Consider the following 13,578-nt stretch of genomic DNA (forward strand, 5'->3'; position numbering starts at 1 on the left):
ATCCTCCTGAGCTTCACTTTCTCTGAAAGAAAAAAAGAAAAACCTTGCCTAAATGCCTCTCACTTGTCTCCATAATTATGTAGGATTCAAATTGGCTAACATGCTTCTATTCTTTTCTTTTCTTCTTGTTTTTTTATTGTGATTTGGGTGAAATTTTACAGAGTAAATTCATTTTCCATACAGCAGCTCACATACACTTTGTCTTATGGCACTGAGTACAATTTCCCACAATGCAACAGCTCTCTTCCCACTTCCTCCCCCTAGTTACCTCTTCCCTGCATCCTTCCCTCCCATGCACTCCTATCCCCCCCCCCCAAGCTGTCTCTCCGTGCATACACAGCCCTTCTATTCTCCCATGATTGATCTCTCCAAGGAGTGTATCTACCTAATGTAAATCTTCAGCCCATATGCCTGTCTTTTGTTTAGCTGAAAGCCACAGGAGTGGGTTCAATTCCAGACCTGAAAAGCTTCTAGGAGCCATACTCTCTCACAGGTTCTACCAGTCTCTATCAGACCAGTAAACCTGGTCCTACTTTTTTTTTTTTTTTAATGATTTTGAGTTTTGTTCCACATTGCTCTCCCACTCTATCCAGGATCTCCTACATAGATGCCCCTCCCGGTGGTTGACAGTGGTAGCCGGGCACCATGTAGTTCTTCTGGTCTCAGAGTCATATAGGCTGAGGACTGCATGGTGTACCAGTCCCTTGGGCTAATTGTTTCCATGAGTCTTTGATTTTCTTCATTCTTTTTTGCTCTGGATGAGGAGAGACCCATTGTTGCATCTAGATGACCGCTTGCAAGCTTTTAAGATCCCAGTTGCTGCTCTTCAAAGAAGGATGTGGACCAACGTATTTGTGTAGTATGTTATGCCAATTAAGCTTGATGTCCCTTGAAACCATGGTCCCAAGCCCACAGGTCCAACTACTTGCTCCCTCTGGGTAACTGGCTGTGGCTAAGAAGTGACTAAAACCTTGTCCCCTGTCAGTTCTACTATACACCTGGACATTCTTACAGAACATACAAATACACTTGTAGAAACATTGTCTGCCAACCCTATACGTGGTCATAGGCACACTCCCCCCTTCATAGACATACCTAATCATTCAGCCTGTCCACCCATCTATCCACCCATATACCCAGTTTACCTTCACTGACAACGCAGTACTGTATGTGCAAAAATGTTTGCTATCACTGACAGTGCAGTACTCTGTGTGCAAAAGGGTTCATCTTTGTTGTCTGTACCTCCCATTCACTTCTCTATGTCTTCCTCTTCCTCAATGCCACTGTGCTGATCACTCATATTTGGTACATTGCCCTTCCCTTCACCCAAATCAATACTTGTCACTACCTATCCAGCAGTGTTCCCTCCCCTCCCACCCCTGGTAACCAACAAAGAAAATTTCATTCCATATATAAACCTTCCCTTGACTTTTTACAATAACAGACGAATGCAATATCTATCCTTCTGTGATTGACTTATTTCACTAAGCATAATGTCCTCCAAGTTCATCCACATTGTGCGGTGTTTTGCAGATTCTACGTTATTCTTTAGGGTTGCATAGTATTCCATTGTGTGTATGTACCATAGTTATCCATTCTTCTGTTGATGAGCATCTAGGTTGTTTCCATCTTTTTGCTATCGTAAATAGTGCTGTGATGAACATGGGTATGCATATATCTGTTCTTGTCCTGGCTCTCACTTCTTTAGGAAATATACCTTGTAATGGGATTGCTGACTCAAATGTACTTCTAATTCCAGCTTTTTAAGGAATCACCATTCTGTTTTCCACAGTGGTTGTATCATTTGACAGTCCCACCAGCAGTGTATGAAAGTTCCAATCTCTCTGCATCCTCACCAGCATTTGTTATTTTGTGCCTTGTTGAACTTTGCCATTAGTGTTGGGATGAGATGGTATCTCATTTTTGTTTTGATTTGCGTCTCTCTGATGGCTAATGATCATGAGCATTTCTTCATGTATTTGCTGGCCCCCTGAATATCCTCTTTGGTGAAGTGTCCCTTCATGTCTTCTGTCCATTTTTGAATTGGATTGTCTTTTTGTTATTGAGATGTTGGAGTCTCTTTTGACTCTTTTGGAGATGTCTTTGGAAACACCTAAAAAATTAATTTTTAGAAGGTCCCATTCATTTAGTTGATCTGCTGTTTGTGCATTTTGTATTATGTTGGTAGTCTATTTACGACATATAATAAACCAAACAAAACTCACTGCCAACTGTCAAGTTGGATCTGACTCATAGCAATGCCTCCTTGGGTTTCCAAGGCAGTTTCACTAGAAGTAGATTGCCCAATCTTCCTTCCGAGGAGTGGCTGGTGGGTTTGATTTTTGTCTTTGTGTCTAAGGTGTGTTCTCTTGTAGACAGTATATTGATGGTTTATGTTTTCTTATCCAGTCTGCAACTCTCTGTCTCTTTAATGGTGTATGTAATTCATTGGCATTCAGGGTAAATATTGAGAAGTATGAATTGGTTGCTGTCATTTTGTTGTGTTTTTTTCATGGTGTTCTGATTTATTTGTTCCATGTAATTTTCTGTGCTGAGCTCATTTTTTTTTTTTTTTTTTTATGAATCGTGTTATCATTTCTTTCATTTTGTTGTTTTAGTATTTTCTAAATATTTGTACTTGTCCTCTTTTTTATTGTGATGTGAAGGTCTATCATTTATCTTTGAGGTTACTCTGTGATATAAATTTTCTCCCTAAGTTTAGAACAGTCCATTCGGTCTTGCAACTCACTTGACTTCCTCCCCATTTCGAAGTTCTGTAACTACACTATTTTTTTCCCTCTTCCTGTTTTGTAGTTGTCCTCGTTTGCCAATTGATGTCTCTGGTTCCCTGTTTACAATCTTGTAAGCTTATTTTACTTTGGATACTTCCAAAACTGGGTTGGTTTCTGGGTTATGTCATCATGAGTATTAATGGTCGGTTATTGTTTGCTATTACTGGTTCTCTGTTCAAAAGACACTCTTCAGTCTCTCTTGTAAGGTTGGTCTGGTTTGAACAAATTCCCTTTATTTCTGCTTATCTGGAAATCTAATTTTTGCTGAATATATAATTCTTGGTAGAAATTTTTCTCTTTCAGGGTTTTATATATACCATCCCGTTGCCTTTTCACTTGCATGGTTTCTGCTGAGAAATCAAAGCTTAGTCTTATTGATGGTCCTTTGTAGGTAACTTTTCATTTTTCCCATGCTGCTTTCAGGATTCTTTCCCTGTCTTTGGTTTTGATGAGTTTGATGATGATGTGTCTTGGTGATTTTCTTTTGGGGTCTATTCTGTTTGAGGTTCATTGGACTTCCTGAGTGGATATATTCTCATCTTTCATCATATCAGGGAAATTCTGTTCCAACAAATCTTGGAAAATTTTCTCAATGGTTTTCTTTTTCTCTTCCTGTTCTGGAATTCCAGTTACATGCAGGTTATTCCTTTTGATGATATCCCACATGAATGTTAGGCTTTCTTCATCTTGTTTTTTTTTTTTTTTTTTTTGATTGATCCTTTTCCAAAGACGTATTCAGGTATTTGTCTTCAATCTCATCAATTATGTCTTCCATTGATTCAGTTCTTCTCCTTTATCTGTTCAATGTGTTATCTATTTCTGAACATTTAGTATTAATCTTCTGGATTTCTATGTATAGATTTTGTATCATTTCTAAGTTTTCATTATTTTGATCTGTCTCTCAATCCTTTGAAGATACCTAAATATAATCTTTTTGAATTCCTTATCAGGGAGTTCCAATGCTGCTTTTTCCTCAGGGATGTGTTCTGGGTGTATCTGGCTTTCTTGTTTCTACCACTTTATTTTGCTTCTTTGTGTGGATTGTGATGGTGTGTTGTCTCAGAGACAGTGTGACATTGTTTCTGCCTCCAGCTCCCAGCCCATTGAAGCTAGAAGCTTTTCTTCACTCAGCTGATGGCTGCTGAGGCTGCCAAGCCCAAGGTTGACAGGTAAAAAGGCACAGTCTTGATGTTACCAAATCACACAGCAGGTCATTAATTCAAGTCCATTTAAGTCCCAAGACTGGCAGAGCATGGCAGGCTGCTGAACGACACGGCTACGTGCAGGGTCCAAGCATGCCATAAGCTAGAGACCATTCCCCAAGGCTTCTGCTTATATACAGGAAGCAGACCACATCCCTAAGGCAGCTGCTCAGCTGTTCACAGTAGATTCCCCCATGGAGTTGATTACCAGTCTCATCATGGGGAAGACTACATCCAGCTGCCCGGCCACTCACCCAGGCCCAGCCAAGTTGACACACAAACATAACTACCACAGTACCTAAGTAGAATTCTTTTGAATTCCTTATCAGGGAGTTCCAATGCTGCTTCTTCCTCAGGGATGTGTTCTGGGTCTATATCCTCCCTTGTTTCTACTGCTTTACCTTGCTTCTTTGTGTGAACTGTGATGGCCTGTTGTCTCTGAGACATTGTGACTTTTTGTATTTATATTTACTTGGTGATTGTATGTTGGAGTGATTTGCCCAAGATTTTTGTTTTCTTTGGATGTATCTGAGTAAGCAGGATACTGTGCTCCTCTATTCACTGGCTGGCAGCATTTATGCATTCATCACATGTCTTCTTTCAGTCCTCAGTGTTCAGTATGTCCTTGTTGTTTGTGTCAAGTGGAGCCTATCCTTAAGCCTCTGGAATCTGAGAGAACACTTTTGCTTTAAATATCCAAAATGCTCAAACCACTCAAACATTCAAAATGGCTGCCTCCTCCAGACAGCGAAAAGTCTACAGCTCAGCCCTTCTCCTGCTTCGCTGCTTCTCTTTTTATTCACCAGCCACCAGTGCAGTCCTCCATGCGGCCTGTGGCTAACAGGCCTGATCTTTAGACTAATTCTTAGGTCCTGACACCACTTGGCAGTATCCAAGCTGTCCATGCCTTCAGGATCATGGACAGTCCGCAGCTCTGTAGGGCTCCCTTTTTGCCATTCTCATGCAGGTGCTTCCACCAGTTGGAGTCTAGTCTACTTCTGTATCCTTCCCTTCAAAGCTCAGGGCTCCAGGATTATCTTCTGTATCTGTGTTAATTGGTCCCTCTTTTCTTTTTTGAAGAAGGTCTATGCAGTTTGCCTGCCTATTCCACCATCTCTTACCAGAACTCCCTAATATGTTTCTTATACTTGAAAATTGCAAAAGAAAAATAATTGTATTCATCATAATACTGTAGTCATCTATGCATGAAGGGAGGTTTAGTGGTTTAGCACTTCTTCTTTCTTTTTTTTAAATAATTTCCAGTAAATTTCTTTCTGAGTTCAGAAATGTCCATTTCCAAAGTACATCAAAACAGAGGAAATAATTCTGGAGTGAGTCAAAAGCACTAGCACATCTTGTAAAAGTAATGAATAGCAACCATTTCCGTAAATATGTACATCTAATATCATTAGAATAAACTTTGAAAGTGTTTTGTATGCTTGAAACCATGCATCCACATCTTTTTGTAAAAGCTCATCAATTTACTTGACCATCAGGACAACAGCTGCATTCTCCATCCTTCCTGGTAGCTAGGTACAGCTGTGTGACCTAAGTCCTGGCTAAATACAAAGGTAGATGATTCATTGGTAAACTTTAGCATGTATAAGCAGGGACTATTTTGGTTTTTTCTTTTCCCCAAAGGAAGAAATAATCTCAGGTATACATATTTTTGAAATGTTTCATTCACATGATACTTTTAGTTTTGAAAGCAAAAATAGATAAAATTCAGTTGGTTAACATTCACGTTTTAACTATATGTCAGGGACTGTTTCAGGCCCTGGTAATACAGGATAGAACAAATTGCACTCCTAGCCTTCAAGGAGCTCATGATACAGAGGAAATCTAATTGAATGCTGTGGAAAAACAGAGGAAATGCCAAAGTTAGCCTTAAAATTCAAACTCAAGAAAGCTGACAAGCCTAAAGGAAGTTTATAGTATAAAAATATTCAAAAATATAATCTGAGGATCCTAGTTATTAGAAGCATTTTAAAGGTAAGTTACATAAGCAAATCAGCCTTAATGTTATTATAGGAGGTAGAGGTAAAAGTTAAGAAAGAGTCCAAGTAAACTCTATTAATTTAAAAAATCTATATCTTCTGTATAGTTTTTTTATTGATGTGTTCTAATTTTATAATGAGAACAAATAATTTAAAAATCCATTATTAAGTAGAATAAAATTATTTCAATATAGTAACATAACTTTTTTACTTTAGTAACATGGTTTCTTGAGATTTCTTGGACTCAAATCATAGCTTTACCCTAAGAAACTCATTCATGTAACATGTTGCATATTTTATATCTTTTAAAATTCATTTATTTCTAATTAAATTGTACTCAGTGTAAACTATAAAATACAGTATTTCACTGTCATTCCAGTGTAGAGTTTACCTAAAACTAGAATTTCAGACAGACTCCAGTTTCATTCATTAGTTGTAACAGGTTGCAAGATAGAACACTGTGTACACAATTAGTCTTAATAAATGCCTGCTCACCATCACAATTTTCACTGATGTGTAATCATTTTCCTTTGATCTAAAGTTCTTTAAACTTATTTCTCTCCTCTGTTATTTCTTAAAGTGTGAGAAAGACCCATTTTCACAGAGGTTGCTCTTTTTTTAAAAACTGGAGAGGGGAGACCCCATAGAATTCATGGTCAGGTCATCTTTAGTGTGTCTCACTTATTGGTCATCATTTTGAAGCTTCTCCTCCAAGATGACTTACTCAGCCAGGACTTCCTTCTGGTGTCAGTTAGATACTGTATTTTAACTTCTACACTCTCTCTTGATTCTATTTTGAAGCAAAAATGAAATCTTTAAATTCTTTTATTTTTCTCTTGCAGACTTTGCCTTCAAAAGAAACAACATTCTTAAACACTATACAAACACCTTGCCTGCAGTCAGCTTCAGCTTGGAGTAGCTGTGAACACCACTCAATGTCTCGGCTATTAAATGACCATGTATCAGAGGTAGAGTCCTCTTTCCACCCTGTTCTATCATTGCCATCAGGTGAGCCTCTTCATAAAAACATTTCTACCTAACTGAATATTTTCAATGGTGAAATCTAATCCTATAAATACAGGGCTGCTAATAAAATTTTATTTTATCAATTCATTTATCACTGGATATTACAACCAAACAGTTCTCCTAAAGAAACTAATCTAGTCACACAGAGCTGATGTTCAATTTCTGCAAGTTGATTTTTTAATTCTGTGGAAACCAATTGGAAAATAACTAACCTTTGATCTCCTTTTGACTCTTAAATTTTTAACATTTTATTGGTAACATGACTGTGCTCTCAGTAATAACAATCCAGTGTTCTTTTTCTAATGTTTTGTTTTACATGGAGATTATTTTCTCTGCTATCTAATATTATTTTATTTGATATCTGCATTGAATTTCTCTGAGAAGAAAACTGTCCATGTTGGTATAGTCCAACTTTTGAACCTCAAGAGCATCTGTAATCTACAATTGAGTGAAACTAAACCAAACTCAATGCCATTGAGTTGCTTCTGAGTCACAGCAACACTTCCTGGGTTTCCAAGGCTATAAATCTTTACAGAAGCAGAGTGCCTCATCTTTAGTCCGTGGAGTTGCTGGTGGGTTCAACAGCTGAGTAAAGGAGGCATATATATCCTTACATCCCGAAGGTGGCCTTGAATTTCTAGCTCTAGGGTTCTGTTGGAACCTTTCCAGTCTTGTCTACATTGAAACTAAAGTAAATATTTAGGGGAGAAAAGGAAATATCCTTTACACTGGTCGTCTCAGGGTCTGTTCTTTGTAGGGGGATATCCCATGTGGGCTTTTGTTTTCTTTTAGTTTGTGGTTCTAATCATCTTTTAAATTTTCATAATCAAGGGACTACTATTTGTAAAACACTATTTTTTAATATTTATCTCCCTGCCTTGAATCTTAGTTTGGTTTTACCAGTATTAGTGTGGCTTCTTAGATATACAGTACTTTGAAGTAAGTGCCTGGCAGAAGTATTTTATCCTGTCTTTGAAGAAACATTAATAATGAGAAACAGTAATCAATGACAATAATAATGCAGCCAAAATTTGATCTTAGCATTATCAGGCCCTACAAGCACATTACATTCTCTTGTTTAATTCTCACACAACTCCATGAGATACTATTGTCATTGTCTTCTTACATATGAGAAAATTGGAGCTTAGAGCTGTTACTTGTTCAAGATTACACAGCTAATAAATGATGGAGCCATGATTTGAACTGAAGTAATCAAGTCTCAGGAGTTCTGGTGACACAGTGGTTAAGTACTTAGATGCTAACCAAAAGGTCAGCAGTTTGAATTCACCAGGTACTCTATGGGAGAAAGGTGTGGTAGTCTGCTTCAGTAAGATTGCAGCTTTGGAAACCCCAGGGGCCAGTTCTACTCTGTGCCGTAGGGTCACTGTGAGTCAGCATCGAGACAGTGGCAGTGAATTTGGTTGGTTTGTTTTATAAGTTTCTAGAGACCATACTTCTATCATACTTCTATCTATTACTCTTTATTACTGCATTTCTGTTTTCTTGTTAGTACACCTTGAGACCTGTTATAAATGTCCATCACCCTAAGTCCTTATGTCCCTTCTAATAAATATTACTTTTTTTATCTACTAATTAGGGTCATACACTCCTTGCATTCATTTTAAAAAAAAAAAAAAAACTCAGTACCCACATATGTATCATGGGAGCTCTGGTAGTGTAGTGCCTAAGGCACTTGACTGCTAACCAGAAGGCTGGCAGTTCAAACCCACCAGCCACTCCTCGGAAGGAAGGTTGGGCAATCTACTTCCCTAGTGATACCACCTCAGAAACCCAAGGAGGGGTTGCTATGAGTCGGGTCCGACTTGAGGGCACATAACAACAACAACATATGTATCAAGTCACTGTACTAGGTGCAGGTGGAACCCTGGTAGTGCAATGGTTAAGTGCTTGGCAGCTAACCAAAAAGGTCAATGGTTCAAAACCACCAACCATTCTGCAGGAGAAAAGACCTAGTAATCTGCTTCCATAAAAATTATAGCCTTGGAAACCCTATAGGCAGTAAAACTCTGTCATTTTAGGGTCACTATGAGTCAGAATTGACTTGATGGCACGTCACAACAGACTAGATGCCAGGAGTATAAATATAAATAAAGCTTTCAAAGTACTTTCATTCTGCTTAAGGCAATTGAGATGTAAACTAATAAGTGCAATAAAGTGTCATGAAATATTTTGATGAAAGTCCTTAGGTCACAGTGTGGGTCCAAAGGGAACTATGTGGGTGGAACAAGGACCTTCCCTCATTACACTGTATTTTCCCACCACTCATGAAGAACAGTGAAACAGGTGATGTTCTCATTATAACAGTGATATTTCTTGGGAGGAATAAACTTATGTTTAGGTAATTGGAAAAGAACCGTAAATTGTTTAAACAGTATTTTAAGGGAGAGTACTTAATTTATATTATCATTTTCATTTTGTCATATAGTTTTCAAATGATCATAGGCTAGGATTGAAATCCATCCCACCTCTGTCCCTTGGGACAAACTCTGTGATGGTACTCATGAACCCATTATCTTTGCATATTTTTCCACACAGGTAGGACCTGCCATTGAAATATATCAATTTTTAAGTAATGAAGTGAAGCACAGTTACTTTATTAATTAGCTCTTGTATTATTGTGAGTAGAATATAAACACAGTCAACTGAACATGTTTTATTTGCCTCATCTTAATTCCTTTGCTGAAGGAAAGATGTTACCTTACTTAGGGTTATAGAGATGTCTGACCACATAACACTCAACACAGGAGAGATGCAGTCAACAGCAGTTCATGAGTCACAAGCACAGCTCAGGACAGTAGAACACCGTATGCTATGCAGAGCCACCTGAGGGATACACTCTGCAAGAGTGAACAAGTAGGGGATGTAGGAGGTAGACATTGTGGTAGCAAGACAGAGTGACCCCTTGTTCTTGCAGGAAGGTGTGAGTGGCTCATTTGAATAATTCTGCAAGCTGGCAAAGAAGTCAAGTCTGTTACTCAGGCACAAACAGGTGCTATCCCTGGTCCCCATGATAAGGAGGAAGCAGAGTGGGTAGGAGTGTGTAGGAGGACATGGTTAGGCCATTGGGGGTCCTGGCTGTCGATGTCAAGGCAGCACATATTAATTTTAGGCCTTAAACTATAACATCTCTAAGTCTCTATGTAAAAGAAGATTCATTTGTGATTCATAATACTAGTAGACCAAGGGAATGTGAAACTTGGTATTTTCATAAAAGTTTCCATCTGAATTATAGTGTCTTTCTCTAAGTAATTAAAAACATGTAAGTATATCTTTTGGAAACCTCACTATTTCAAATACAAACTTTATGGGGAAGGTGCAGAAATGACTTAGGGGTCTATCAAGTTTGACTGTGTTTTATTAAAGACATCATTGACACATTTATTTTTACTCATCTATAAATAGTATTTATTAGTAGTTACAGTTACTGTTCACTTTACATAATGTATTATTTGTACAGATAATTGGTAGCCATGTACAGTAGTTGTGACTTTTTAAATTTGCTTATTTTTCTAAGCTTATGTGCTATTTTTATAGAAAAGAAGCGATCTTACTATGACAGTCTGTAAAGAATGGAGTTCACTGAAAATACTTTTATTTTACTTTATCTTTCTAGATGTGCCTCTTCATTTTCACCTTGAAACACTGTTAAAAAAGACTGAAATAAAAGGAGATTTTGCTGAAAATAAACGTGTAGAAGAGTGTGTCCTATCGCCATCACCTGGTATGTCACATTTACAAATCTTGCACTTCTTACATCTTTCATACTTACTACTTCTGTTTTCTAAGAAAATAAAGTATAACAAAGAAATAAATGTAAATCTTTTAATTTTTAATATTTGTTCTTCACAAATCACACACACACATGCGAACGTGCACATGGAAAATACCCAGGAGAAATGTGATACTGTGAACTAAATGAAAATTATTAAGTATTATTGATAAATAGAAAATAAAATATAAATAATCAGTAAGAAACTCCATTCCTTAATGGTAAGATTAATAATATAAGGATATCAATTTTTCTTGTTAGTTTCTGTGTAATGCAGTGTAACTTTAAGTTCTATTAGACTTTAAGTAAACAAAATAATTCTAAAGCCTAATGCAACAATAAGTAGGGGAATTGCTGGAAAAAAATATTGAGAGAATCCAGTCCAACCCCATACAGAAACATGACATTATTCTGTAATATCACAGAATTTATTTTGCTGCACTTAGTATAGTAGATCCATGGAGTTAACCACATAACTTACACTTCATTATATGATAAAGAAAGAAATGTAAATTAATGGAAAAATGAAGAATTATTCAATAAACAGTATTAGTCTTTTGGGGAAAAGATTGTTTACACACTGACTTCATATGATATATCAAAATAAATCCTAGTTGGTTCTAAGAATTTTAAATAGCACATTAAAATGACAAATCTTAAAGAAATTAGAATGCAGTATTTATAAGTGCTCTGAATAGGGGAGGGGACATTGACTATGCTTAGAAGCAGTCAATAAGAAACACAAATCAATATGTTTTGTCAAAGCTAAAATCTTCTCAACATCAAAAACTTATACGAACTAAGATGAAATAATTATCTAACCTCAAAAATTCAAGAGTCTTGAATGCCTGTTACAACTGGAGTCCTGAAAGGTAGCAGATTTCAAAATAAGTTTATAAAAATCAGTTTTTATAAATGCCAACAATAACTCCTTAGAAGATATAAAGGAATAAATTGTCCTAGACTTACTGATGAGATATGAAATATCTAGGATTAAACTTAACAAGAAATTCCATGAAAATAACTTCCAAGTTTACTGAGGAACATAAAAAAGAGGAACTGCCTATGTGAAAGAGCCTGTTCTTGAGTTAGAAAACAGTATGGTTACTTAAGATGTCAGTTTTCCCTACATTAACTTATAAATGTAACATAATTCTAATCATAATTATCGAAGGTGTTTTCCTTTTAAAAAAAAAAAAAAAAACTCACTGCTGTCAAGTTGATTTGACTCATAGAGACCCCTCCTTGGGTTTCCAAGGCGGTATCTCTATGGACATAGATTGCCCAAACTCCCTTCCGAGGAGTAACACCACCAGAGCTCCCATGTTCCTTTTAGGACAAAATTATTCTGGAGTTAATCTCAGAGAAACAAGGTTGAAGAACAGTCATAAAATCCATGAGGAGGAGGTTGTGCTACCAGATACCAAAATTGTAATGCTATAATCATTGAAATATTGTGGTACTTGGCAACAAAAGTAAATAAAAAGCTTAAGAGGCAGACCCATGTGTTCATGTTACAGATGCATAGTGTTAGAGCCAGGATTCCAACCCAGGCAGTCTGGTCCACAGTCCCTGCTCTAAACAACTAGCTAAACTTTTGTTTTCTCTACAAGAAGTGCCATGAAGTAATGACTCTTTGGAAAAAATAAACTAAAATGAGGTGTCTACTTCATACAGCACATCAAAATAAATTTAAATTGATGTCCAATAAAATGTTATTCTAGATATGTTACAGTTGAATATTAAAATGACATCTTAGAAGAATTAGAAGACAAGCTGGTGACCATGCTAATGAGAATTCTCCCAGCCCCCTTTTACTGGATGCCGCTGTGGCAGACACTGGGCACAGGGTTGAATACTTGGGCTTATTACCTTAGTAAGTTTAAACAGAACAACCAGTTCTGGCAAGGCCCTGGTAAAACCAGCACCCTCAAAATATTTTAGATAGCATCAAGAATTGACACAAGCCTTTTGGGAAGCACTGTGAGAATGCATTGGAAACCTTTAAAATGTTTAATTTTTTAATAAGCTCATTGAGGTGTTCCTTTTGCACCCATTACAATTAATGCTTACTGAACTGTCCACTCTCTGTTCTGATTCAGTAATTCCAAGTACCTAGTATAAGAAAATAATCCTAATGAAACTGCCTTTATCCTCAAATATATTTATAACATTATTTGTGATACTAAAAAAGTGAAAACAACTTGAAGAGCATACTGGAGATGTGGTTAAACCATCCACTTCAGTACACTATGCAGCCTTTAAAAATACCTTACAAAAAAAAGTCATACAAGTTCATGTCAGGATGGAAACATTTTACTTTAATGTATGGTATGATTAAAACATGTAAATATGTTTCTATATTAACCAAATGCAATGTGTGGTCCTTGTTGAGATCTTAATTTGAACAAACCAGCTATATACACACACACACATATTTTTAGACAAAGAAATTTGAACATGGACTGGATGTTAGATAATATTAATGAATTATTGTTAATTTTGTCATACGTAAGAGATGACATATTTATAGATGAAAAGACTTAATATCTGGGACATGCTTTAAAACACTGTGCAAAAAAAGTTGGTGGGGAGAGAGATGAACAAAATTGGTCATGAGCAGTAAACAAAGACAGTGAACACCAAGGACAAGGAGCAATTGTCTGTACATGGGGACAAAGACCAAAGCAGTAAGTATGGTATGTGTGGGGACAGACTTCATGATATAATCAATGCAGTTGTCCTGAGGCTAATTTTCTTTTTTAAAGGAA

The 13,578-nt window shown here is 36.8% G+C and overlaps 1 protein-coding gene across 1 annotated transcript in view; it reads left to right on the forward strand.

Moving 5' to 3' along the window:
• KANSL1L (KAT8 regulatory NSL complex subunit 1 like) overlaps positions 1-13,578 on the forward strand; it is a 162,642-nt gene that overhangs the window by 134,332 nt on the left and 14,732 nt on the right. Inside the window, exons 6-7 of the mRNA XM_007935904.1 lie at positions 6,834-6,999; positions 10,652-10,759. Of these exons, the coding sequence (XP_007934095.1) occupies positions 6,834-6,999; positions 10,652-10,759 (274 nt within the window). The remainder of the gene's footprint in view (positions 1-6,833; positions 7,000-10,651; positions 10,760-13,578) is intronic.

This window comes from Orycteropus afer, unplaced genomic scaffold, assembly GCF_000298275.1.
Source record: "Orycteropus afer afer isolate SDZICR_OR568_19922 unplaced genomic scaffold, OryAfe1.0 scaffold00002, whole genome shotgun sequence".
Taxonomy (NCBI): Eukaryota; Metazoa; Chordata; class Mammalia; order Tubulidentata; family Orycteropodidae; genus Orycteropus; species Orycteropus afer.